Raw genomic sequence first — 24,849 nt, forward strand, 5'->3', positions numbered from 1 at the left:
AGGGGCGTGAAGACGGGGGAGGGGGATCGTGAACCCTGCCCGCTCTAACCTAACCCTCTATTCTCTGCGGCTCCGGCCATGCCGAGCCCCGTGGGGATGGCGCGTCTTGGGCACTTCGCCTTTCCTCGCGCGAGAGGAGCCGCCATGGCCAACGAGTCGACCGAAGGGGACCACTGACCCCTGGACGCCGCTGGGCCTAGGAGGAGGGGGTCGGGACCCCGCCCCGCCCCGCCCCGTCCCGGGACCTCCCGCCCCCTCGGACCGAGGGTTGCGCCCATTGGCTGGATGGTCTCGGTGGGCCTCGCCCATTGGCCGGTCGCCGTGAGGGGCACGCGGCCACCGTGGCGGGCAGGCGCGCAGTCGGGCAGCGGGCGGGTGGCCGGCCGGGTGGGCGGCGCGGGCAGCGCGCTGGGGGCATGGCGGGTGCAGGACTGCGGGCGGCAGCGCGGCGCTGGCTGCTGTGCGGAGGCCAGGGCGGCCCACGGGCCTCCTCGTCCTCACCCTCCTGCCCTGGGGGCTGCGGCCCGCCGGGGCCCGGTGCCCACTGCCCCAGCACCCCGCGATCGGCGCCCGCCCCGACGCCGGCCGACGGCGCCGACCCCGGCGCGCACCTATGGACTCGTTACCAGGACATGCGGAGACTGGTGCACGGTGGGTGAGCCGGCCGGGGTGGGCTGTGCGCGGGACGGGTGCCGCCCCCAGCGGTCCGGGGTTGCGGCTCGCGGCAAGAGGCTGCTTCCCCCCCCACCCCGCCCCAAACCTGAGGGCCTGGGGGGCTTTCTAGAAAAGCCTCGGGCGGGGTCATCACGAGGGCCTGCGGGACGAGCGGGAAATTTGTTCTCGGACTTGGGGACCGCGGGGAGCTTGGAGAGCCCGGAGCGGCCGCCGGCGTGCACGGCCACACTCGCTCCGCGTCCTGCCGGCCCCGAGCGGCGGCGGAAATGCTCCGAGCCCGTTGTTCTCCGCTGGCCCTTAGGTTGCATGGAGGGGCCGTGGACAAAGACCGTGAGCCGTGCTCACGGATCGGGCTCCTGGGGACACCCGCGCGACTTTCAAGCACCTCTTGGTCTGGAGCACCCTAAACAAGGGCAGTGAAAGCCTTGCAGAAACCGCCAAGGCGCCCCGGCACCCTGCAATCCCGAAGTGTTGCTAGAGCCACAGCCGGGGTTGCACATGGTTCTTACCCCACACCTACTTTCCCCTCCTCTGAAATGGGCGGATGAGACCCGAGTGTGCTATACATCTTTCCATTTGCCTGGGTGGGTCTAGTGGGGTCCCCGTCGCTGCCAGCAGACTGATGTGGTCTGGGCTGTGGCCCTTTAACTGCCCACACGGCTCAGGCATAAAAGCAATCCTGAGACTGCTGTCACAGGATTGTGATAATAACTCAGAAAGAGCTAGGCCATGAAGGGCTCCTGGAGGAACCCCCAGAGCGAAGTGAGTTTCATTATCTAGTAAGACAAAGTGGTCCTGCCTGCAAGATTCCAGCTGACTGAACAAGGGCTTTCCAAGTCTAGCTTTGTGGAGACCTGGAGGGTGGCCAGGACTCACCTTTGACAACTGAACAGTTGAGGCCTTTGGGGAATGGTGGTTCTTAAGGACCCCGAGTCCTGGAGGAAAGGACTGGGGTGTTAACTGAGGAGAAGTGTTTGTTCTGTACCTGGAGAAGGCTCTGCAGTGTTCTGAGAAGCCTGCCTTGGAGGTCGTGGGGGAGGAGAAAGTTGTGATGGGTACTGTCTTCTAGGGCTCTCCTGTAACTTTATTGACTTATTTATTTATTGGAGAGAGAGAGAAAGAGAGTCAGAGAGAATGGGTGGGTCTAGGCCTCCAGCCACTGGGAATGAATTCCAGATGCATGTGTCACCCTGTGAATCTAGCTTAACGTGGGTACTAGGATATCAAACCTGGGTCCTTAGGCTTTGCAGGCAAGCACCTTAACCACTAAGCCAACTCTCCAGCCCAATTGGCTTTATGTGGGTACTGGGAAATCAAACCCAGGCCAGCAGGCTGCCAACAAGTGCCTTTAACTGCTGAGCAAGCTCCCCCAGCCCCCTGTAACTTGTAGCTTCAAGTTCTTACTGATCACCTATGTTCCTTTTGTTTGCAAGGCCACTTCCACCTACAGGGTGAGCTAGCTTCAAGCCTCTGACCCTCCTTATCTGCCTGGGTTTCCTGGGGAAGTTTCTGGGCAAAACTTCTCTTTTGATGTCTCATTTTTTCCTCAGTCCTCTCTGTCAAACTGTTGATGGGTTCAGGATTGTGCAAGTCTTATGTCGGTAACAACAAGTGTGAGGTCAGAATACACCAGTCAGTTCATAGCCCGAGGACAGTGCCCCCAAAGTACTCCTTCCCACCCCTAGGCTTTTTTACATTCTTTCTGCCTCCTCTCCCGCAATGTTCCCTGTGCCGTGGAGGGTGTGGTGGAGCGGTCTCATTTAGTGTTGAGCTCACAACATGCCTCTTAGTTTCTGCCTTGGTCAGGTTTGAGTTTGAGTCTTCTCAGTGGTAAGTGAGTCTTAAGACTACCAGGGCCCCAGAACCTGGAACCTCGGGCACATGAGGAAGCTGAGAACTGAAGAGAAAGGAGGGTAGAGGGCAGGCCAGTGCTGGGGCAGGGCATATTCTGTCCGGCGCATCTGTGGAAGGAGATTGGACCCTGTGGCTCCCAGAGCTGTGGCTTCCTCGGTCCAGAGATGGAACTGTGGGTGGCTCCCTCGCACTGCTTTGTCTGAAAGGCCGTCTTCCTCTGGGTACACCCTCAGGGACTGAGGTAAGGCATGACTTAGAGCTCCCTGCCAGCCAGGGGCTGCACCGCCATACGGCTGCCCCAGGGCCCTTTTGGGTGCTTCACTGAGTCATAGTCACACTTGGTCTCCAGGGATGCCAGGCTGTGGGATGATCCAGCTAAGTGAGCGGCTGAGGCCCAGTCCTAGAGTCGTCAGCTAGGACATCTACGAAGCGGCTTCCTAGAGAGTGGCCATCAGCCATGTCCAAGCGAAGTATCCACTCAGCCCTGCCGAGCAGCTGCTCCGTGCTGGCCACAGGCCATGTGAGGAACCAGCCACACTTGTTCCCCCACCCACACCCAGAGCCTGATTCCGAAGGGAGTGGGGGCCGGAGCCCTGTGTTCTAAAGGGGCCTGTGCGGCAAATGTTCTGGGCATAGGAGCGAGGCAACGAGGCATAGCGGCCACCAAGCGTTCTGCGGGGCCACGGGCTTTCTGCTTTGTGATTAGGGACTGGTATAGCTGACACAGACATTCCCTGGACTCTCGCATGTAAAGACCCTGAGACCCTGCCTGGTCTTGTACTGCCTGCTTCCCTCTCAGCCCCCCACAACCACCGCCTCAGGAGTGACAGGGGAAACCCAATAGCTCAAAGACCCTTCTTCACCCATCTGGTCCTACATATGTGTGGGTACAGGGTAGTAGTGCTGTGGAATAGATTGGGGCCATTTGTAATTCCCTGTTAGAAATAAGGAAACAGGCCCAAAGGATGCGGTCACATTGCTGAACTCGGCCATGAGGAGAGGGCCTGATGTGCCCTGTCTCAAGAACCGTACATACCCTTTCCATCTGCCGCCTTCCTTGTCCGGGTGAGGAAAACAAAGCAAATGACCCTTAAAGCCACAACCTCCTTGGCACGGTGTGCTGCTTGGCCTCCCTCCGTGGCTCCGAGAGCTGACTTCAGAGGCTTAGGATGACTGGCTGTATCCCCAGAAGAGAGCAGCATGAATAATGTCCCAGAACCCCGACACCACACGTCCCACCTGCGTTAATTAGCAATGTTCCCTGGCTCTAGCCAGGGAATGTCATTATGTGGGCTGGTTGGCAGCCAAAATCCGATTAGAGGGGCCAGGCAGTGGCAGGTGTTCGGAGTTGGCAGTCTCAACAGCCCAAGGGCTCCCTCCACACTCAGCTTAGGTTCTTGAGCCCCAGCCCCCGCTGTGGACAAAGTGGAAAGGTAGCGTTTGTGGCCTTGGCTCCTGGTCAGGCCAAGGCAGGGCCAACACCCTGTGAGAGGAGCCCTTGGTCCTCACATGCTGCCCCTGATGGGCACCCCAAGGAAGGGAATGATCCAGTGGTCAGGAAAGGGGAGCAGAGGGATGGACAGCAGTGTTTCCGGACAGGTCTTGAGCAAGGGCCAGGACTGTTAGCGCTCACTGAGGAGTTGGATCGCTGCTGGCTGAGGAGTTCTCCCACCCAGCCATGCCAGATGGGGCTCAGTGGTCACAGCCTGGAGCAGGCATGGGCTCAGGGTACCTGCGCTGCTGCCTGTGATGGGGTAACACAGGGAACAGTGACACAGGACAACCAGGAAGAAAGGCTTGACTCCTTGCCATTCTGCCTCACCCCAAACACGTGACCCTCCGCAAGTGCCTCCTCTCTGAGCCCCTGCAGAGTTAGTGTTTTGTGAGGTGGACGGGGCGAGCTACCATCATCCCTTGGCACTACTTTCCGTATCTCATTCTTCCAGACCTTCTGCCCCCTGAGGTGTGCAGCCTCCTGAACCCAGCAGCCATCTACGCCAACAACGAGATCAGCCTGAGTGACGTCGAGGTCTATGGCTTTGACTATGACTACACGCTGGCCCAGTACGCAGATGCACTGCACCCCGAGATCTTCAATGCTGCCCGGGACATCCTGATCGACCATTACAAGGTGAGGCTGCCAGGCCCTGAGGACCTGCAGGGTCCAGCTTGGCCCAAGCTCCAAACTGAACGTTGGAGCTCCACTGGCACCCTCAAGTCGTGGCTCGATTGGCCCCCAGAGGTAGCCTTCTCTCAGGGCTGGCAGTGCTGCTGTTTTTGCCCAACAGTACCCTGAGGGGATTCGGAAGTATGACTACAACCCCACCTTTGCCATCCGCGGCCTCCACTATGACATTCAGAAGGTGAGTGGCTGGGACACCGCCTCCCTCTCCTCTGACTGGACACATACAGGTTTTGCCATGGGGACTGGGGAGGCTAACTCAGGCCCAGTGGCAAAAACTTACCGTCTCAAAACTACCCGTCCCGCCTGCCGAATGCCCCTAGAGCCTTCTGATGAAGATTGACGCCTTCCATTATGTGCAACTGGGGACGGCCTACAGGTTAGTGCTGGGTCTGCCCTCATCCCATTCAGGCACCACTGCTGGAGCATAGGCTGAGGCTCTCTGTACCCCCACTCAGGGGCCTCCAGCCTGTGCCAGATGAGGAGGTGATTGACCTGTACGGGGGCACCCAGCACATCCCGCTGTACCAGATGAGTGGCTTCTATGGCAAGGTACTCCCTCTCTCTCTGCTGTAGCCCAAAGTCTCCAATACCAGTGATCTCACTGTGGGTACTGGCATCCTGGTGGCCACAGGCCATGCCATCCGCTGACCTCCCACGGGGTGCCTGAGACTTGGCCTCTCCTCTCCAGGGTCCCTCCATCAAACAGTTCATGGACATCTTCTCACTGCCAGAGATGGCGCTGCTGTCCTGCGTGGTGGACTACTTTCTGGGCCATGGCCTGGAGTTTGACCAAGCCCACCTCTACAAGGACGTGACGGTGAGGAGGTTGGGCCTGTCCCTCGGATGGCGAGAGGATGAAGCCTAGCTGTAACGTGGCAAGCCCTCCTGGGCCCAGGTGTGTCCTCACTGTCTCTCTGCTTCCCCCAGGACGCCATTCGGGACGTGCACGTGAAGGGTCTCATGTACCAGTGGATCGAGGAAGACATGGGTAAGAGCGGGCGCCCGAGCACCAGCCTGCGTGAAGAGTCGAGGCCAGCGCTCACGGGCCCGATGTCCCTTTCAGAGAAGTACATCCTGAGAGGGGATGAAACATTCGCAGTCCTGAGCCGCCTGGTAGCCCACGGGAAACAGCTGTTCCTCATCACCAACAGTCCTTTCAGCTTTGTGTGAGCGCAGCCCTGCTGTGGAAGCAGGGGCGGGGCGGGAGGAGGGCGGGCCGGGCGCAGCACCACCTCCAGGCCACCTGTAGCCAGTGCCGCCTCTGCACAGGGACAAGGGCATGCGGCACATGGTGGGTCCCGACTGGCGCCAACTCTTCGATGTGGTCATCGTCCAGGCAGACAAGCCCAACTTTTTCACTGATCGGCGCAAGTATGAGCCTGGCCGGGGCTGTGGGGTTGGGGAAGTGGGATGGAGGAGGCCCTACTCCCAATGAGGACACGGAGGCACAAAGCCAGACTGGTGTTTGCTTGGGCGAGAGCACCTCCTTGCTGTGGCCTGAGATGGTGGGTCTTTGGGGGTTGGGGAGCTGGGCCCGTGGCTCTGCTGCGGAATGGGAATCAGGCCCTTCACTCTCGCCCAGGCCTTTTCGAAAGCTCGACGAGAAGGGCTCGCTCCACTGGGATCGCATCACCCGCCTGGAAAAGGGCAAGATCTACCGGCAGGTGAGGGCATCCTGGTGGGGGTCCCAGGGCTGCACTGGGACGGCCTCTGGAAAGGCAGCGCGCCCGCACAGCTCTGCACTGCAGCGGTCAGGGGCCACCAGGGCAGGGCTGTTAGGAGGCAGGTCTGGATGGCCTCGGGACCAAGCCTGGGTTTGGAGTCTAGGTCCATTTACACCGTTACAGAGGGAGTCTCAGACTAGTCTCTGGGCCTCGTTTTCCCCTCCTACACAGAGGGATATAATGCTCTGCACGTGGCACATGGCGCTGTGGGAAGCTGGCTCCGAGCACTGCTGCGGTCAGAACCAGCCCGGTTGGGGTCCTGACCTGGTTCCGTGGGGACAGGAAGAGAGAGGGTGGGGTGGGGCATTGGGTGGCCCTGGAATGTGGAATTCTTGGCTGAGATAGGCTTCTTAGGGGTGAGAGTTCCAGAGGTTTGGGGGCTGGGAGGAGCCAACACTTGGCCAGGGGAGCGGTGTCTTGATGCCCAGGCTTGGCCAGCAGGCAGCCTCCCCGCCGTTGCTCACTCGCTGCTCAGCTCCCCGCCCTGCCGCACACAGCTTTCCTCGTCCCCTCAGCCTTGACAGGAATGTTGCCTTTTGTCTTGGCACCTAGTCGTGACCAAGTCGGTCAGTCCCCTTTGTGGGAAGGTGACTTTTCCCTGGCAGCTGTCAGGACTGACATTCTGCTGCTTTCTTACACCGTGTGCATTGGACCCTCCGTTCTCAAGAGCCTCACCCAAAGTCCCTTTCTCTTTCCTTGAGATTCTTTTTTTTTTTTTAAGTTATTTCTTTTTCTTTTTTTTTTTTTCCTCTTTTCACAATTTTTATTAACATCTTCCATGTCCTCCTCGAGATTCTTAATCCATGGGCACATCCTCAGCAGCCCCCTTACTGCCTCTGTTTCTGACACTCGTGGATGCAGACTGCTCTCTGAACGAGTGTGCACTCTCACCCCTGGAGTGTGGGCCCCGGCCTCTTGTGGCTAGGTTTGCAGCATCTGGCTGAGTGCCTTCATCTTACCCTGGCTCTGGAGTGGACGCGCCTGGCCTGTCAGTGAGCCCTACCATTGGTCCAGCGTGTCCCTGTGTTGTGGCCAGTGAAAATTTCAGGGCCCTTTGCTCTAGGGCACGGGGCCCTTGTGGTTTCTCACAAACAGAGACTCAGTCCCTGGCCTTGGCATGGGGTGGAGGGGGTGCAGCTGAGGAAAGCAAATTGCTTTTGGCTCTGGGAATCGTGCCACACCTTCAAGAGATGTTCCTGCTGCAAGCAGACCCCCCCCCCATTCCCAAGTGGATGGGTGGGGGTTGAAGGCTGCAGAGCAGCAAGGCCACGGGAAAGGGCAACAAGACATCCGGCTGGCTTTGGCTGCCTCTGGGTGTTTTGGCGGGCTGGAGAGCAGGCTGGGTTCCCAGAGCCCCACACAAACACAGTTGACTCATCGGGGTCCTCCTCTCCCCAGGGAAACCTGTTTGACTTTCTGCGCCTGACAGAATGGCGAGGGCCACGTGTACTCTACTTCGGAGACCACCTCTACAGTGACCTAGCGGTGAGGGGGGGGGGCACAGGGCTTGGCTGAGGAGGATGGCGGGGGTCTTCCTAGCTGGTGCTAAGGCCGATCGCACCGCCCTGTCCAGGATCTCATGCTGCGGCACGGCTGGCGCACGGGAGCCATCATCCCCGAGCTGGAGCGCGAGATCCGCATCATCAACACGGAGCAGTACATGCACTCGCTGACCTGGCAGCAGGCGCTCACGGGGCTGCTGGAGCGCATGCAGGTGCGGGCGGCATGGGTGGCAGGCTCCCGTGGAGGGGGGCTGCTGGAGCGCACGCAGGTGCGGGCGGCAGGGGTGCCAGGCTCCCGTGGAGGGGGGCTGCTGGAGCGCACGCAGGTGCGGGCGGCAGGGGTGCCAGGCTCCCGTGGAGGGGGGCTGCTGGAGCGCACGCAGGTGCGGGAGGCAGGGGTGCCAGGCTCCCGTGGAGGGGGGCTGCCGGAGCGCACGCAGGTGCGGGCGGCACGGGTGCCAGGCTCCCGTGGAGGGGGGCTGCCGGAGCGCACGCAGGTGCGGGCGGCACGGGTGCCAGGCTCCCGTGGAGGGGGGCTGGGGCTCCGTCCCTCTCGGGCACGTCACTCCCCGCGGTGATGTTTCCTCAGACTTACCAGGACGCAGAGTCGCGGCAAGTGCTGGCCGCTTGGATGAAGGAGCGGCAAGAGCTGCGGTGAGCCGGGCGGGGGCGGGGCCTAGACGCAAAGCCTGCCCCAGCCTCTCCCGTGCCCGCCCTGAAGTGCCCCCGTGTCTCCCTCCCCCAGGTGCATCACCAAGGCCCTGTTCAACGCTCAGTTTGGGAGCATCTTCCGGACCTTCCACAACCCCACCTACTTCTCCCGGCGCCTCGTGCGCTTCTCCGACCTCTACATGGCTTCCCTCAGCTGTCTGCTCAACTACCGCGTGGATTTCACCTTCTACCCACGCCGCACACCTCTGCAGCACGAGGCGCCCCTCTGGATGGACCAGCTCTGTACCGGCTGCATGAAGACGCCCTTTCTTGGTGACATGGCCCATATCCGCTGAGGGCATTTTTATTGTCCATGACAGACTACCATTCCCTCCAGCCCCTCCCAGCCATCCAGACAAACAAGTAATAAATGTGATCTTCCTTCCGTGTGCTTGTCACTTGACTGTAAGGATCCTCTGGGTGTCAGGAAAGTCCTCTTCCAGGAGTGAGTCCTGGGAACGGGGAAGCCGTGTGTAGCCAGGCAGAGCTGGGCCCAGGGCCCGCAGCAAACACCCTCCCGTTCCCCACACTCACATCAAAAGGCTCAAAGAAGGCATCGTTGCTGCCATAGACAGGGTTGGGGATAGAAACCAAGGTCGGGCTGGTCCCCTCTTGCCATGGAGAGAAGTCATCATCTGCATCGTCCTCTGCCTAGAAGAAGAGGGCAAAGTAGTGAGGGCCGCACAAGGCTAAAGGACCCTGCCCTCCCTCCCCCACCAGCCCCCGACACCTCCCTACCTGGAAAGCAGAGAAGCCAAAGCCCATGGGCTTGCCTCGGGCACGCAGGTAGAGGGCTCCAGCTACCAGTCCCAGCAGTGTGCCCGCAGCCACCACGGCCCCCACACTCGCTGCTACCGGTGGGGCCTGGCGGGCCAACACCGCCCCCTGCAGACAAAAGAGCAAAGAAGGTAAGGCCAGAGCTGACCCCTAACCCCCTTGGGGCTCTGCCTCCTCCTCCTCCTCCCCTGGACTCACAGTCAGTGGGGGTGTGAGGAGAGGGCTGGCCAGAACGTGGATGATGCCATTGAAGGCCATGATGTCCCACACGATGACATGGCTGACCACAACTGCCCCTGGGGCCTGCGGGGAAAGCGCGGTCAGGCCCGGCAGGCGAGCTGGTACAGGAGTCAGGGCAGAGCCGGACTTACCACGTGAGTCCAAGAGCTGTTGCCAGGGCCCACATCGCTGACGATGAGGCTGAGGCCTGAGTGGGCGGGAAGCAGGGTCCCCCGGCTGGCATTGGCGCTCAGGAAAGTGGCATTGGAAGCGTGCAGCTCCAGGTCTGGGCCGCTCAGTGTCTGTGAGCAGATCGAGGCCTGTTAGGTTAGGCCGGCCCCAAGAAGCCGACTAGACCCAGCCCTGAGCTGTTACCATGTTGTCCACAAAGCCCTCATTGACTGGGACGAAGAGTGTCTTGTAAGTGAGCTCATCCTCCAGGAAGTTCAGGAAGTCTCGACCCTGCTGGGTGGCATTGGCATAGCCAAGCAGCATCTAGGAAGGTGGGGAGACAGCTGTGGGCAAGCTCCTTTCCTGGGGATCCCGGGTCCTCTCACCCCCGCTCCAGACGTGGGCCCCGGCGTACCCCATAGAAGGTGGAGAAGTTGGCGGTGGCAGCCAGCACGTCCAGCAGCTTTCCGTTACACGTGCTTATCCCGTCGCCCACGAAACCAACTCGACACTGGCAAGCCACGTCTGCGGGAAAGGTGGGTCAGTGGCTTGAAAGATTGGCAGGAAGGGGTCAGGCTGGGCACTAGGTGGAGGTTGGTGGGTGCATACACCTTGCTCACGGAAGCAGTAAGCATCCCAGCGCTCTGAGAGGTTCGTCCGGACGCCCAGGCTGATCACACCCACGCGACCGTCGCCGCAGTCTGCCGCAGGGAAGACCACCGGGTGGGCAGCAGAGCCGTTGGCCAGCCAGCCCACGAGGCAGATGTGGAAGCCCAGCTGTGGAGGTAGGGGGTTGCTGAAAACTTCAGACCCAATTCGCGGGGGCCCCACTGTGGTTGGTTCCAACTCATGCGTCCCATGTACCTGCTGAGCAGCAGAGAGCTGAGGGAGTGAAGCCAGGTCTGCTCCCTGGGCCTCACAAGCCGCCTCCGCCTCCGAGAAGGTCAGGCCTCTGGGGCCACTGGGGGCTTGAAGGTGGAAGACGCCAGCACGTTTCTCTGCAGGAGGGAACGCGGGGGGGGGGGGCTGTGGTCAGCGCGGCCAGCACGCACGCACGCACGCACGCACGCAGGGGCAAATGAGGGTCAGGAGCGGGCAGAGGAAGCACACCCTGGAAGTGTAGGTCGGTGCACACGGCATCTGTGTGGCAAGGCGATGGCTGGGCCAAGCAGCGGTCCACGGGGGGCTCAGCCTCCTCCAGGCACTGCAGCCCGTCACCCACGTAGCCCGCGCGGCATTCACAGCGCCGGGTATTCTGTGGCAAGGGAACGGAGCGCCCTGCAGAGACCTGGACCGGGAGCCCTGGGCGGCTTCCCTATCGGGGAACCCCCCCCCCCCCACACACACACCGGGCGCCCCGCCTGCTTACCGGGCCCGTGTTGAGGCAGTCGGCGTGCTCGCTGCAGCCCCCGTGCTGCGCCTCCAGGCAGGGGTTGCGGGGCCGGCAGCTCCAGCCGTCGCCCTCGTAGTCCGGCAAGCAGGCGCAGGTGACCGCCGTGCCCACCTGGCGGCAGTCGGCGTGCTCGCTGCAGCCCCCGTGCCCCTTCTGACACAGGTCTGCCACTGAGGACGGGCGGGAAGTGACTGAGTAAAGTGACTGGGGTTTGTGGGGGGCCGGAGTCCGCAGCCTGGGACCTTACCTGTGCAAACGCGGCCATCGCCTTCATAGCCCAGGCTGCACTCACAGCTGTTGCCCGCGCGGCACGTGGCCTGAGGTGCACAGGGTGGAGTACACACGGGCTGCAACTCTGTCCCCGGGGTCCGCCCCATATGACCAGGTCAGCAGCTGCCCTCCTGACAACCCCCCACGCCCGTCCACCCTCAGGGCTTGGGCACGCGCTGGTGTGTGCAGGGCGCCACATGGGCACAAGTTCAAGGGCCACTCACTCACCGAGCTGCACCTCGCAGCGTGGCCCAGTCCAGCCTTCCTCACAGAAGCAGGAGCCAGAGCCCCCGAGGCCCTGGTCACATTGACCGTGGGGGGTGCAGCGGCAGGCTGCGGAAAGGGACAGGTAAGATTTAAAAAAAGATTGGGGCTGGGGCTGGAGAGATGGCTTAGCGGTTAAGCGCTTGCCTGTGAAGCTTAAGGACACTGGTTCAAGGCTCGGTTCCCCAGGACCCAAGTTAGCCAGATGCACAAGGGGGCGCATGCATCTGGAGTTCGTTTACAGTGGCCGGAAGCCCTTGCGTGCACGTTCTCAATATCTCTCTCTCTCTCTGTCTCTTTCTGTCTCTCTCTGTCACTCTCAAATAAATAAATAAATGTGAACAAAAACATTTTTTTTTTTTTAAAAAAGATTGGGGCTGGAGAAATGGCTTAGTGGTTAAGGCGCTTGCCTGCAAAGCCAAAGGACCCAGGTTTGACTCCCCAGGACCCACGTAAACCAGATGCACAAGGGGGCACACGCGTCTAGAGTTCATTTGCAGTGGCTGGAGGCCCTGGTGCGCCCATTCTCTCTCTCTCTCCCTGCCTATTTCTGTATCTCTCTCATAAATATATAAATATAGATAGATACATAGATAGATAGACAGATAAATAGATACATAGATAGACAAATAGATACATAGATAGACAGATAAATAAATACATAGATAGACAGATAAATAGATACATAGACAGATAAATAGATACATAGATAGATAAATAGATACATAGATAGACAGATAAATAGATACATAGATAGACAGATAAATAGATACATAGATAGATAAATAGATACATAGATAGACAGATAAATAGATACATAGATAGACAGATAAATAGATACATAGATAGACAGATAAATAGATAGATACATAGATAGGTAGAAAAGTCGAGACACAGTACAACAGGGCAGGGCAGAGGGGGCCTACCTTGACAATGAGGTCCAAAGGCACCAGGGGCACAGAGTTCACAGGCTGTCCCAGCAAAACCTGAATGGCATCTGCACTGCCCACTGCCACTCATGCCATCCAGGCACACGCCGTGGTTGCTGCAAGGGCTGCTGGGGCCACCAGGGCAAGCTAGGCGGCAAGGGTGGGTGTGAGGTAGGAGCAGGGGCTCATGGAGTCTGGACGCACACACGCAGCGTGGCAGTGAAGACCTCAGGGAGCACCAGCCAGCTGCACGTCCTCCCACCACCGACAACCTACTGAGCCTAGAGAACACCCGGATCCCTCCAGTACACCCCAAGTTCTGTACCCTCTGCAATTTGCTCCACCACCACCCCCCCAACCCTCAACTTCCTCAAAGACAATGACCAGGGCCTGTCCTTGGCTGCCTTGGGGGCTACAGGATGCAGCTGGAGCGTCTGCAACCCCCGCGTGCCCACCTTGGCATTCACTGCCATAATGACCAGGGCAGCAGCTGGGCTTCCAGGCCACGGCGACACAGTTTCGCTGGCAGCCCTTGACCAGGCGCTGGGGCTGGCCCCAGAGGCTAGAACGCATCAAGACGCTGTCCAGTGCCAGGGAATGTAGCGGTGGAGTTGTCCAGAGCTTCGAGTAGTAACGCCAGCAGACTTTAGGGCTGCCCTGGACCAAGAGGAGGCAGGCCACAACCAACCTGAGCTTGCTGGGGCTTGGCCCCTGCCCAGCCTCCAGCTCAGCCTCCAGCCCTGTACCTGCTCCTGTGAGCCCCGAGGGCAGGGCGGCTCCAGCCCACAGATGCTGCAAGTCTTCTGGAAAGGATGGGGGCCGACACCGCAAGGTCAGGTGGATGGACACGACAGGTCAGGTACCTTGAGCCCCTGCCATCCACCTGCAGCCTGTGGCCTCCCTCACCATTCGAAGTGGCCGGGTCTCAAAGCGGTCACAGCGGGCACCAAGGCCAGGTGGCTCTAGCAGCTGGTCGATGCCATAGGCCAGGCCACCTTCAAAAGGCAAGTGCCTCTGCACAATGTGGGCATCGTCTTCACCCACCATGAGCTCACCCTGCAGTGGGGGAATGTGGAGGTCATTAGCACCACAGCCCCTCGCTGCCACCTCCTGTTTCCCTCATTCGAGCCCCTTCCCCACACTCACAGGTCGGGTACGGCTGCAGGAGAAGGAGATGGGAGTCCCATACATGGTTCGGAGTGGGCCCAGGTTGGGCAAGTCAGATGCCAGGGCCTGGATCAAGAGAGCCATGATTAGAGTTAGACAGGCAGGCCAGGCTACGGGCAGTCAGGACCGAGGACTGGGGGCGCTCTGACCTCAATGTTGCGGACCATATGTCCTCGAAGAATGGCTGCCAGTTTCTCACGGTGGTCTTCATGGTATAACCAGGCCTGCCGATCAGGAGGTAAGGCTTGCAGGGCAGAATCGGTGGGCCATAGCATCGTGAAGGGCCAGTGGGATGCATCTTGAAGCATGGGCAACAGGCCGGCCACCTGGTGTGTTGGAACAGAGGTGTGCAGTCAGAGACTGCTGGGCAGCAGAGACCCAGGCAACCCTCCACGAGCTGCCATGCCCATCTGTAGCCACCCTGGGCAAACAGTAGTCCTCCTTTATATGCAGGGGAGGATGCCAGGAACCACGAAGAGTTGAACTCTGTACAGTTTTTCCTATAACTATGATAATGTTTAATTCATAAACTAAGCACAGCAAGAGATTAACAATAATGAAATAAAACAATTATACTTTAATAAAGATTATTTAAAACTGGTGAGTTTTTAGGGCTGGAAGAGATGGCACGTGCCTGAAAAGTCTTATAGCCTGGATTTGATTCTCCAGTACCCACGTAAAACCAGATGCACAAAGCGACACATGTATTTAGAGTTTGTTTGCAATAGCAAGAAGTTCTAGCATGCCCATTCTCTCTCTTTCTCTCTCTCCTCTCTCCCTCCTTGCAAATAAATACTTGTAAATAAATAAAAATATTTTTATGTATTTGCAAGTAGAGAGAGACATAAAGAGAGTATGGACATGTCAGGGCCTCTAGCTGCTGCAAACTCCAGATGCATGTGCCACTTTGTTCATCTGGCTTTTTGTGGGTACTGGGGAACTGAACTCATCTCTCCAGCCCAGTGAAATTTTTTTTTTTTTTTTCCGAGGTGGGTCTCGCTCTAGTCCAGGCTGACCCGGAATTCACTCGGCAGTCTCAAGGGGGCCTTGAGCTCCCAAATGCTGAGATTAAAGGCGTGCACCACCACGCCCGGCTCCCAAGAAAAATATTTTTAAAAACTTGTGAGTTGGGGACTTGAGAGGTGGCTCAGCAGCTAAGACACATGCTTGCAAAGCCTAATGGCCCTGGTTCAATTCCCCAGTACCCATGCAAAGCCAGATGAATAAAGTGGTGCTTTGATCTGGAGTTCTTTTACAGTGGGAAGGGTGCTGGAGGCTCTCTCTCTCTCTCTCTCTCTCTCTCTCTCTCTCTCTTTCTCTCTTGCTCGCTCGCTCGCTCGCTCTCATCTCTACTTGCAAATGAATACAAATATTTTTTAAAATTGTGAGCTTAGCTGGAAAGATGGCTTAATGGTTAAAGGTACTTGCTTGCAAAGCCTGATGGCCCAAGTTCAATTCCCCAGGGCTCACATAAAGCCAGATGCACAAAGTGGCACATGCATCTGGAGCTTGTTTGCAGTGGCAAGAGACCCTAGCATGCCCATTCCTCTCTTTCTGTCTGCTTGCAAATAAGTATTTTTAAAAGCTTTAAATAACTTATGAGTTATTTCTGGGATTGTTCCATTTGATATTTTCAGACAGCAGAAAATAAATAAAGCACGGGGGCATGACTCAGCAGTTAAAGGTGCTTGCTTGCAAAGTCTGCTGTCCGGGTTCTATTCCCTGGTATCCACATAAAGCCAGACACACAAATTGGTGCATGTGCCTGAAGTTCATTTGCAGCAACTAGAGGCCATACTCACTCTCTCTCTCTCAAAGTATTTTTCTTTTTGGTTTTTTGAGGTAGGGTCTCACTCTAACCCAGGCTGACCTGGAGTTAACGATATTCTCTCAGGCTGGCTTTAAAACTCATGGCGATCCTTCTACCTTTACCTCCCAAGTGCTGGGATTAAAGGTGTGAGCCACCATGCTGGGTTCAGTGTATTTTCTTTTAAAGCACGCAGAGGAACTATCATATATATATATATAACTACTATATACTACATTTGCTGAAACAAGACTGCACACCTCGACTTCACATTCGCTTACGCATATTGGGGGACTCATGCACACAGATGTGACCCATCCACACAGGCATGTTCACCCACGGAAACTGGTAAGCATCCACGCAGTGCACACCAACAGCCCCATATGCATGAGAGCAGTACCGTCACAAGGTGACTGAAGATTTTGTACCCGAAGGTCTCTGCAGCGGCAGTAATATTTCTCTGGGGAAAGACACTCATGAGTCAAGAGAGACGGGAGGATCCTGCCCTCCGCCTCCCCCCACCCCAGCCACATGTTCAACACTCGGACCTGCACCCAGCCATACCCGAGGGACCAGGGTAGTATCAGCCTCCCAGTGAAGCACATCTGGAGGCAGCAGGACTTGGTCAATGAAGTGCAGGACACCGTTCACTGCCTCGTGGTCACTGCTAACCACACGTGCGAAGTCATTGAGATATATGCTGCCCTGGGGGTGAAGGATGGGTTGCATTGGGCTGGGTAAAGGGCGTTAGTGGGGTGTTTGAAACTACGGGTGGGGCCTGGGCAGAGGAGAAGCCTGGATTAGGACAATCTTCATGCAGAGTGTCCTGGGTTTTGGGCTGAGGTGGAAAGTGGGCAGAGTCAAGGAAGGAGCAGGGTTCATACCCCTCTCAGAGAAGCCCATACAGGATGCTGGTGCCGGCTTGGCTCAGGGAATCCTGGGTCTAGAGGCAGGCTTGAGGTAGTGGGTGGGATCAAGATTGTGGGCATTGGGATGGAGAGATGGCTTAGTGGTTAAGGCATTTGCCTACGAAGCCTAAGGACCCAGGTTTGATTCCTCAGTACCCATAAGCCAGGTGCACAAGGTGATGCATGCATCTGGAATTCATTTGCAGTGGCTAGAGGCTCTGGTGCATCCATTATCTCTCTCTCTCTCAAATATATAAAATATTTTTATTTATTAATTATTTTTATTTATTTCCAAGTGGAAAGAGAGAGAGAAGACAGACAGACAGACAGAACAATAAGCATGCCACAGCCTATAGCCACTGCAAACAAACTCCAGACACAGGTGCCCCCGTGCATCTGGCTTACGTAGGTCTTGGGGAATCAAACCTGGGACTTTTGGCTTTGCAGGCAAACACCTTAACCGCTAAGCCATCTATCCAGCCAATAATATATATATTTTTTTTCTTTTTTGGTTTTTCAAGGTAGGGTCTCACTCTGGTCCACACTGACCTAGAATTCACTATGTAGTCTCAGGGTGGCCTCAAACTCACAGTGATCCTCCTACCTCTGCCTCCCGAGTGCTGAGATTAAAGGTGTGTGCCACCACGCCCAGCTTAATAACATATTTCTTAAAAGATTGCGGGCATCACCTGGGCAGAACTCTTCTTCCTCTCACTGCCACCTACCCCCGGGCTGAGTGCTGGAGCGGAGGCAAGGCATAGGTGCAAGACAGGACTTGAGGGAAGCTGAGACCTGGGCCTGAGGGCGCACCCTGCAGGAGATGGGAGGAATGGTGTTAGGCAGGCTCACCTCCCTCTCACTGAAACGCAACGTATGTCCGGAAAGTGCAGTGGCATATCCCTGGTCCAGCAGCTCCTGGCTCTTCAACTGCTGGCAGCCAACCACGTGGTAGCGAAACACCATGTGGCGGTGTGCCCGAATCCTAGCCAGCTCACCCTAGAAGAGTCATAAGGGTACTGGGTACCACTGATTATCACCTCTGCCCACCAGTGTCCAACACCATAGTGCCCATCCCTCGTCAACCTGCTCCCAGGGCCATGTACCTGTGACAGGTTGGTCATTAGATCTGCGTGAGGCACAAAGACAGTGAAAGGGCCGTCGCCCTTGAGCTCCTTATATTCCTGGGGAAGAGGGGAACAGCTTGAACAGAAGAACCTAGAATCAATTTGGGACTCCATGGATCTTCTAAGAAAGACTTGAACTCTCGGAGACCAGACCAGCCGACCCCCTAACCAGATGGGATCACGGGGAACACAGAAAGTCGAGGCCTCCCCTGCAGGTCACAGAGCCCAGGCTGGCTACTCACCAGGAGGTGAACACTGAAGAATGAGGCAGACGTGTCCCGGAGGAGCTCCTGGGGAAGCAAGGTTCAGCTCAGAGTTTGGGTGACCTCAGTTCAGGGGCTGGTACCAGTCCTGGCCCAAGGTCTGACCAAGACAGAAATGAGGAAAGGAGCCAGGCGTGGTGGCGCACGCCTTTAATCCCAGCACTCGGGAGGCAGAGGTAGGAGGATCACCGTGAGTTCGAGGCCACCCTGAGGCTACATAGTGAATTCCAGGTCAGCCTGGGCTAGAGTGAGACCCTACCTCGAAACACCATAAAGGGCAGTCAATGGGAAGAGGGGTGTTCTGAGCTAGGGTCAGGATTAGTTTCATCTGTCACAGATGAGGTCAAGCCCAGGAAGAGTCAAGGTCATGGTCAAGGCCAAAGTCAGGACCAAACCTGGGGCCTTAGCCATAATCTTTCAGGTCTGTAGGGCATGGCCAAGACCCGATCAGGGGTTGGACTTGGCATTATTACCAGGCCAACTCGGGCACGACAGGTCAAGCCATCCCCCACAGTGTGGGCTGCATCACAGGTGCACGTCCTCTGGCCGTCCCCTGTGCTTTTGCACACTGCATAAGGACTGCAGCCTCCGTTGTTCTGACGGTGAAGAAACAGAAGATGGGAGAGGTGAGCTGGTAGCATCCAGGACTCTGCTGTCATGACAACCCACCCTGGGGAAGAGGCCCCAAAGTCTCTGTGCAACCCTCAAAGTCCTGTTTCTCTCTCTCTCTCTCTCTCTCTCTCTCTCTCTTTCTTTCTTTCTTTCTCTCTCTCTTATTTATTTATTAGAGACAGGGGGATAAAAATAGAGAGGGAGATAATGTGCACACCAGGGCCTCTAGCCACTGCAAATGAACTCCAGATGCACCACCATGCACATCTGGCTTACATGGGACCTGGAGAATTTAACCTGTGTCCTTAGGCTTCGCAGGCAAGCACTTAACTGCTAAGCCATCTCTCCAGCCCATCAAAGCCCTATTTCTGATCAATAAGCCAGGCTCGAGCTTGTGGGGAGGGTGGTCCTTGGGACTCCTGGGGATGAAGAAGGGCCTCTAACCTGCCTAGGTCCCTCTCCCTGCAAAACAGGAGCCTGACCTGGGAGCAAGGGTCCAGAAGGGCACAGGTCCGAATGCCATCACCGCTGAAGCCCTCACGGCAGTTGCAGGAGACCTGTCCCAAATTCTGATCAGTGGGACTGCGGGAAGCAGCGATTACCTGGGTCACACCCACCCCTGGCCTGGTCTCGCCCTTGGCAATGGCACGGCCTCAGCACTAATCCTGCCTCACTGACCTGCTGGGGACCGGTAGGTATGCATTCAGCGTGAGCGTGGCAGCCTCCATGGTGGACAAGACAGCTGTTGATTTCTGGGGAAAGAGGCGCTGGCGTAAGGGGTGCGCTTCAGTGGCCCTCCATTCATCTGTCCACCAGTACCTCCAGGTGCCTGTCCTCTCCGCTCTGTGGACCTCCAGCCCCCGCACTGCGTGTGTCCTCAACCCTTCCTAGCCTTCCTTAAATCACAAAACCCAGAGCCCCTAGTCCCCAAAACGTCCCAGCCTCACCATGGCACAGCTCCCCGTCGCCTGTGTAGCCATCCTGGCAGATGCACGTCCGCTGGCCCGGTGCCACTTTGGTGCAGTTGGCATGGAGTGAGCAGCCGCCATGGCCAGAGGCACAGGGGTCCACCTCTAGGGGCAGAGGTTGTGAGAAGCAGGCGTGCAGAAGGAGGGGACAGGAGGGGGAGGCAGCCAAGAAGGAAAAGGTCAGAGAGAGGGGTGCTCCTCAAATTGGTACAGCCAACCCCGGCACTTCAGAGCGAGGCCCGGGGCATGCATGCGCCAACCTGAGCAGTAGCTGCCGTTGCCCAGGTATCCTGCCGCACAGACGCAGGCGGGTGCTCCAGCCAAGTCCTGCACACAGCTGGGAGGAACGGCAGCCGCTCAGCCTGTGCCTGCCTTGCCCTGCTCCGTCCCCAGCAGCCCCCCACCGTCACTTACCCCCATCTTGGCCCAGGTTGGGTTTACTTACTTGGCATTAGGGTCACACTTCTTGGGACACTGCAGGCCAGTGATTTCTAGGGGTGGGGAGAAGGCCCGGTCATTCAGACCAGAACTACCCCCCTCACTGTCAGAACCCTCCGGAACCTACTCACTCTGGTCGCAGCGAGGGCCCTGCCAACCCGCATTACAGACACAGCTTCCATTCCCTCGAAGTCCCTCCTGGCACAGTCCGTGGACGCAGTCACACACTACAAGCGGGACAAAGAAGGACCAGCGTTGACCTACTGCTTCCTTCCTGGCCCTGCTGGTATGCACAGTGTGCCCTGCTCCTCCTCAGGGCACCGCCAGCCTGCCCACCGCACGCCTCACCTCCAGCACAGGTGGGCCCATAGCGACCCAGCTCGCACATTTCACAGGCGGTTCCGTGGAAACCCTCACGGCAGTGGCACTCCCCACTGCCCAGGAGCCTGTCCTGGCACTGCCCGTGGTCCGAGCACACACCACCCAAGCCCCCTGGGCATGGTTCACATAGTGTGCCAAAGAAGCCAGGGCAGCAGTCGGGTACCTGCAGGGAAAGGGGAATGGGACAGAGGGGGGCCCAGCACAGGCCAGGATGGGGGTTACTGGCCAGGGAGAGGCGAGGGCATCTCAAAGCCACAGAGCCATACAGCCCAGGGATGTTGACCAGAGATGACAGAGGCAGGAAGATGCCTTCTACAACCCTCCTCTGGTAGAGGTAGGGTAACTGGCCTCGAGCAGGGGGAGAGCTGTGACCACATGTGTGCCAGCCCAGGGTTGGCTGAACCCTTCTCCCTCCATCCTCCTCCCCGGGAGTGAACACAGCACCAGCTGTCACTGTGCACATCCCTCGGGTCTCCTTCCCTTATCTTGCTGTCCTCACCAGAGGCCCTTGAAATCTAGTATGAGCTCCTCCAGAGGGGGCCCACTGCCTCTTCCCCTCCCTTGCCAAAGCCTTAGAGGTAGGGCCCTTCAGAGCAGACCTGGATCTTCTTGGCACACGTGTAGGAACAGCCCCGGGAAAAGGAAAGGCCAGATCTGTAGACACAGCTCTTCCTAGGTGTGTCCTGGAGATAGAAACAGACAGAAAGGGTCAGCTAGAAGCTTGGGCACGGCCAGGGCAGTGCATGCAGAGACGGACAAAAGGCAGTGTCGCAGGAGGTCAGGACAGCACAGGGACTATAGGCCTCAGTCTATGTTTTATTTTATTTTTTTGCTTTTTCAAGGTAGGGTCTCACTCTAGCCCAGGCTGACTCAGAATTCACTATGTAGTCTCAGGCTGGCCTCAAACTCACAGAAACCCTCCTGCCTTAGCCTCCCAAGTGCTGAGATTAAAGGCTTGCACCCCCACGCCTGGCCCAGGCCTCAGTCTTGACGTAGCTCAGCTACCCGCACCAGGCTAGCTCCCACGTATGGGCCAAGCAGGCCTCGGCCCAGGGGTCCAGTGCGGGCAGCAAAGCAGGGGCCCGGGTGTGCTGCGCCCAGCCTCACCTGCAGCTGGAAGCCCTGGGTGCAGCGGAACCTCCGGGAGCAGTTCACACATTTCTCCTGGGGAGGAAGGGCAGAGTGTTGGGTGGTCCAGGGCTTGAGGCCTCCAAACCCACCATCCTTCCTCTTTTCTCCAGGGCAAGGCTGGCCAAATGTTTCTTTCTGTCAGCTAGGTCAACCAGCAGCAGCAACTTCAGTTCTTTTTTAAAAATATTTATTTTCAAGGAGAGAGAGAGGGTAGAGGCTCACCAGAGCCTCTTGCCCTTGTGAACAAACTCCATTTATGCACCACTCTGTGCCTCTGGCTTGACATGGGTACCCAGGTTGGCAGCCTTTGCAAAACAAGCACCTTTTTTTTTTTTTTTTTTTTTTCCAAAGTAGGGTCTCACTGTAGCCGAGGCTGACCTGGAATTCACTATGTAGGCTCAGGGTGGCCTCGAACTCACAGTGATCCTCCTACCTCCCTAGCCCCAGCTGCAGTTCTCCCTCCCTCTCTCTCTCTCTCTCTCTCTCTGAGGTAGGGTCTTACTCTAGGCCAGGCTGTAGTCTCAGGGTGACCTCAAACTCATGGCAATCCTCCTACCTCTGTCTCCAAAGTGCTGGGATTAAGGCCTGTGCCACCATGCCCAGCAAGCTGCAGTTCTTAATGCCCCATTGCCGCCCTCTGGTGCCAGCCTCTCACCCGCAGGGCCTCCGCGTGGCTGTGTAGGCAGCGGCTAGAGCCCACCGTCAGGATCCCAGACAAGCCGAACAGGGAGCAGCCAGGGGCCTCCATCAAGGGGCCCTCCAGTGGCACGTGGTTTACCTCAGGCTGAGAAGGGGGGACAGCAAGCTGAATCCACCTACCACCACCCTCAGCCCTTGAAAACAAGACTAGGAAAGCCTGGGGCTGAAAGTACCTCCAAGGATGGAAAGGGTTCCCCTGGAACAAAGGCTGGGGGCTCCTAGGTAGGAGAGGCTCAGAGGAAAGGGTCTTTAAGCGCGGAGTCCCTGGACAAGGGGCTTCTGCTCCCTGCCCTTCAAACCTGGCCGCTGTGGTTGTAGAAGACCAGCCAGTGGGTGGGGCCCAGCAGGGAGTTGCGGTGTCCCCCCTTCCGCAGGGCCTCCAGGGAAAGCGCTTCTCCCAGAATCACGTGGTGTCGCACTATGTCTATGTCCTGCCAGGAGGGGGCATCTCAGTGGTTTCCAGACTCCCCTCTGTGCCCCTGGCCTTGGCCTGGAAGGCTCACCCTCTGTGCTCCCTCCTGGGCCTCCATTGCCCCCAGCCCCCGGGGTCTCACCAGGCTGCTGCTGTTGCCCTGGGCTTCCAGGGAGTGGTTTGTAGGCACAAAGATGGTACAGGCAGTGGCAGCCTCAATCTGGCCCACTAACTTGTGGTGCTAGAGACGAGGGAAGCGGGCAGGAACGGGCATGTCAGTCCTCAGCCATTCAGGCCTCTCTGCTCTCTCTTGAGCGGGTCCCCAACAAGCCCGAGCTTCCCGTACCTGCAGCAGCGCCCGGAACAGGTGGAAAGCAGGCACGGAATCTAGCTGCTGTAGCAGACCTGGCCCGGCCTGCACTTCCTGTCGTGGGGGCAGCAAGACCTGGCACGGGGCAGAAGGAGTTGCTTGTCACTGCCTTTGAACTGACCCAGGAGGTTAGGGGGTTCCCTGCACCCCCTTCTCGGGTCCCACCTGGCCGAGGATGTGTAGGACACCATTGGTGGCGAGGAGGTCAGCCACATCCACGCTGGCGTTCTGCACCCACACCCTCTGGAACACAGCAAGTGGAACTCGGCTCAGGAGACCACGTGTGAGAGAGGCCCAGTCTGGTGCACAGCATCAGGCTTTACTAGGTGGACACACAGACCCTCACCGGGACCACGTGAGAGGGACGGACATGTGTGTGCAGGCACGGCCCCGAGCAAGGCAACTGCTGCCAGTCTGGAGACGTGCGACCTCCCACCGGCTATGCGCCCCAAGGACGACCTGTGAGCTGGCTCTGGGCAGAACCACAGGACCCCAGTCTTGTCCCCTAGGAGGCCAGGTCTGAAGGAGCCTGTGAGACCACTCCAGCTCCCACCTATGCCCTGCTCAGTGCCCTCTTCTGCCTGGAGTCCACCTCGTACCCCACTGATGTTGCAGATCTCCCAGCGGGTCTTGGAGTTCAGTGTGGCCACTTCCTGCCCACTGAGTCCAGCCAGCTCCTCCTCGGAGAAGGCACCCTGGAGAAAATGGGCCCTGTGGGAGCAGAGTTGAGGAGGCGCTGAACCAAGTTAGTGTGACCTACGTGGACCCTTGGCCATTGGCCCTTCCCCTACAGGACTGGGGGGGCAAAGGGCCCGATTCTCCTCAGCTGTCTGGAAAGGGTCCTGGTCTTCCCAGAATGCCCTCACCCGTGGTCCCGCCCATCCCAGCCCACCTGACCAGATGCGGCAGCGTCTTCGGCTGCAGCCAGAAGGCTCGCTCCTCGGGACTCAGCCTGCGAATGGCAGACTCAGAGGGCACCAGGGCAGTCACCCTGCTGTTGGCAGGAAGAGTGATCCCAGCGGTCTGTGGGATCGGAGTGACGAAGGTGGCTCTTGGACATGCTAGGTGGTGTCCCTGCGTTCAGGAAGGCCTCTTGGATTTGGGGTCCCAACCCCAGCACTCTGCCTGCCCAGGTCCTACCTTAAACCACTGGGAGAAGGCAGAGAAGTGCGCGTTTGCCTCTAGTTCCTAAGGGGCAGGAGAAAGAGGAGGTCATGGGACTAAGGACAGACTCAAGGCCCTGAGCACCAACCACCTCACCTACCCGGGCACAGGGAAGAGAACAAGTCCGTATCACTTACCCGCAAGATGTCTCCATAGCAGCTGAAGCCATCGCCCCCAAAATGAGAGGGGCACGTGCAGACCCGCTGACCTCCCCCAACTGCCTGGCAGGTGGCCTGGTGGGGGGGGGAGGGGCAAAGAAATAGAGGCATTCCTCATCCAGCACCAAATGGCGAGCCGAGCACTGGCTGTCCTCTTGTCATCTGTCCCCTGTGCGTCCACCGAGCCCGTCCACCTCCCCCTCAGGCATCCTGCCCACATTCACAGAGCTCCTTCAGTGGGCCTAACCCTGCTCCCCAAGAACACTAGACGTGGGACATAGAAATCACATAAGGGGCGGGGGCAAGGGTGATCCTGACTCTTAGGAGCCTGCACTAAAAACAGGAGGAGTCAGGCTGGAGGTAGGGGCTCTGGGAGGTGGAGATGCTGGGCCGTGGGGACAGAGGGAGATCAGCGGAGAGTTAGACCAAGGGACAGTGGGAGCTTGGAGGGACTGTGGAAATGAGAAGGGGAACAGAGAGAGAGGGGCTGGGCAGGTTTTAGGACTGGCTCTCTCAGGGTAGGTGGCACGAGGCGTTATACTGTGGTGATGGGAAAGATGGGTGTGATTTGGG

The 24,849-nt window shown here is 58.0% G+C and overlaps 2 protein-coding genes across 3 annotated transcripts in view; one reads left to right on the top strand and one right to left on the bottom strand.

Annotated features, from left to right (window-relative positions):
* The first annotated feature begins 416 nt into the window (after positions 1-416).
* Positions 417-9,036, top strand: Nt5dc2 (5'-nucleotidase domain containing 2). Its single transcript, XM_004661283.2, has 14 exons — positions 417-651; positions 4,476-4,660; positions 4,818-4,892; positions 5,035-5,090; positions 5,170-5,263; positions 5,403-5,531; positions 5,642-5,702; positions 5,778-5,880; positions 5,984-6,085; positions 6,297-6,378; positions 7,837-7,923; positions 8,012-8,152; positions 8,530-8,594; positions 8,686-9,036. Exons 1-14 carry the CDS (start codon positions 417-419, stop codon positions 8,945-8,947), a joined length of 1,677 nt encoding a protein of 558 aa, XP_004661340.2. The 3' UTR covers positions 8,948-9,036.
* Positions 8,918-24,849, bottom strand: part of Stab1 (stabilin 1) — a 33,365-nt gene continuing 17,433 nt past the window's right edge. The window contains exons 27-69 of one of the 2 annotated variants that reach the window (XM_045135450.1): positions 24,256-24,351; positions 24,095-24,142; positions 23,847-23,977; positions 23,554-23,665; positions 23,120-23,197; positions 22,931-23,029; positions 22,727-22,825; positions 22,472-22,603; positions 22,129-22,257; positions 21,450-21,506; positions 20,942-21,025; positions 20,310-20,505; positions 20,093-20,188; positions 19,969-20,014; positions 19,784-19,860; positions 19,503-19,628; positions 19,234-19,307; positions 19,038-19,112; positions 18,417-18,539; positions 17,923-17,970; positions 17,660-17,737; positions 17,406-17,552; positions 16,213-16,353; positions 16,049-16,108; positions 13,991-14,167; positions 13,821-13,907; positions 13,581-13,730; positions 13,421-13,477; positions 13,130-13,331; positions 12,672-12,821; positions 11,710-11,814; positions 11,459-11,566; positions 11,188-11,381; positions 10,929-11,073; positions 10,683-10,816; positions 10,430-10,595; positions 10,234-10,343; positions 10,023-10,142; positions 9,800-9,949; positions 9,627-9,731; positions 9,390-9,536; positions 9,186-9,302; positions 8,918-9,103 (exon numbers count right to left, since the gene is read on the bottom strand). In XM_045135450.1, coding sequence (XP_044991385.1) covers positions 9,047-9,103; positions 9,186-9,302; positions 9,390-9,536; positions 9,627-9,731; positions 9,800-9,949; positions 10,023-10,142; positions 10,234-10,343; positions 10,430-10,595; positions 10,683-10,816; positions 10,929-11,073; positions 11,188-11,381; positions 11,459-11,566; positions 11,710-11,814; positions 12,672-12,821; positions 13,130-13,331; positions 13,421-13,477; positions 13,581-13,730; positions 13,821-13,907; positions 13,991-14,167; positions 16,049-16,108; positions 16,213-16,353; positions 17,406-17,552; positions 17,660-17,737; positions 17,923-17,970; positions 18,417-18,539; positions 19,038-19,112; positions 19,234-19,307; positions 19,503-19,628; positions 19,784-19,860; positions 19,969-20,014; positions 20,093-20,188; positions 20,310-20,505; positions 20,942-21,025; positions 21,450-21,506; positions 22,129-22,257; positions 22,472-22,603; positions 22,727-22,825; positions 22,931-23,029; positions 23,120-23,197; positions 23,554-23,665; positions 23,847-23,977; positions 24,095-24,142; positions 24,256-24,351 — 4,833 coding nt within the window. In that variant the 3' untranslated portion in view covers positions 8,918-9,046. Of the gene's footprint in view, positions 9,104-9,185; positions 9,303-9,389; positions 9,537-9,626; positions 9,732-9,799; positions 9,950-10,022; positions 10,143-10,233; positions 10,344-10,429; positions 10,596-10,682; positions 10,817-10,928; positions 11,074-11,187; positions 11,382-11,458; positions 11,567-11,709; positions 11,815-12,671; positions 12,822-13,129; positions 13,332-13,420; positions 13,478-13,580; positions 13,731-13,820; positions 13,908-13,990; positions 14,168-16,048; positions 16,109-16,212; positions 16,354-17,405; positions 17,553-17,659; positions 17,738-17,922; positions 17,971-18,416; positions 18,540-19,037; positions 19,113-19,233; positions 19,308-19,502; positions 19,629-19,783; positions 19,861-19,968; positions 20,015-20,092; positions 20,189-20,309; positions 20,506-20,941; positions 21,026-21,449; positions 21,507-22,128; positions 22,258-22,471; positions 22,604-22,726; positions 22,826-22,930; positions 23,030-23,119; positions 23,198-23,553; positions 23,666-23,846; positions 23,978-24,094; positions 24,143-24,255; positions 24,352-24,849 lie in introns of those variants that run through there. The other variant, XM_045135452.1, reaches the window with a different exon arrangement.

This window comes from Jaculus jaculus, chromosome 16 (genome assembly GCF_020740685.1).
Source record: "Jaculus jaculus isolate mJacJac1 chromosome 16, mJacJac1.mat.Y.cur, whole genome shotgun sequence".
NCBI classification, from domain to species: domain Eukaryota; kingdom Metazoa; phylum Chordata; class Mammalia; order Rodentia; family Dipodidae; genus Jaculus; species Jaculus jaculus.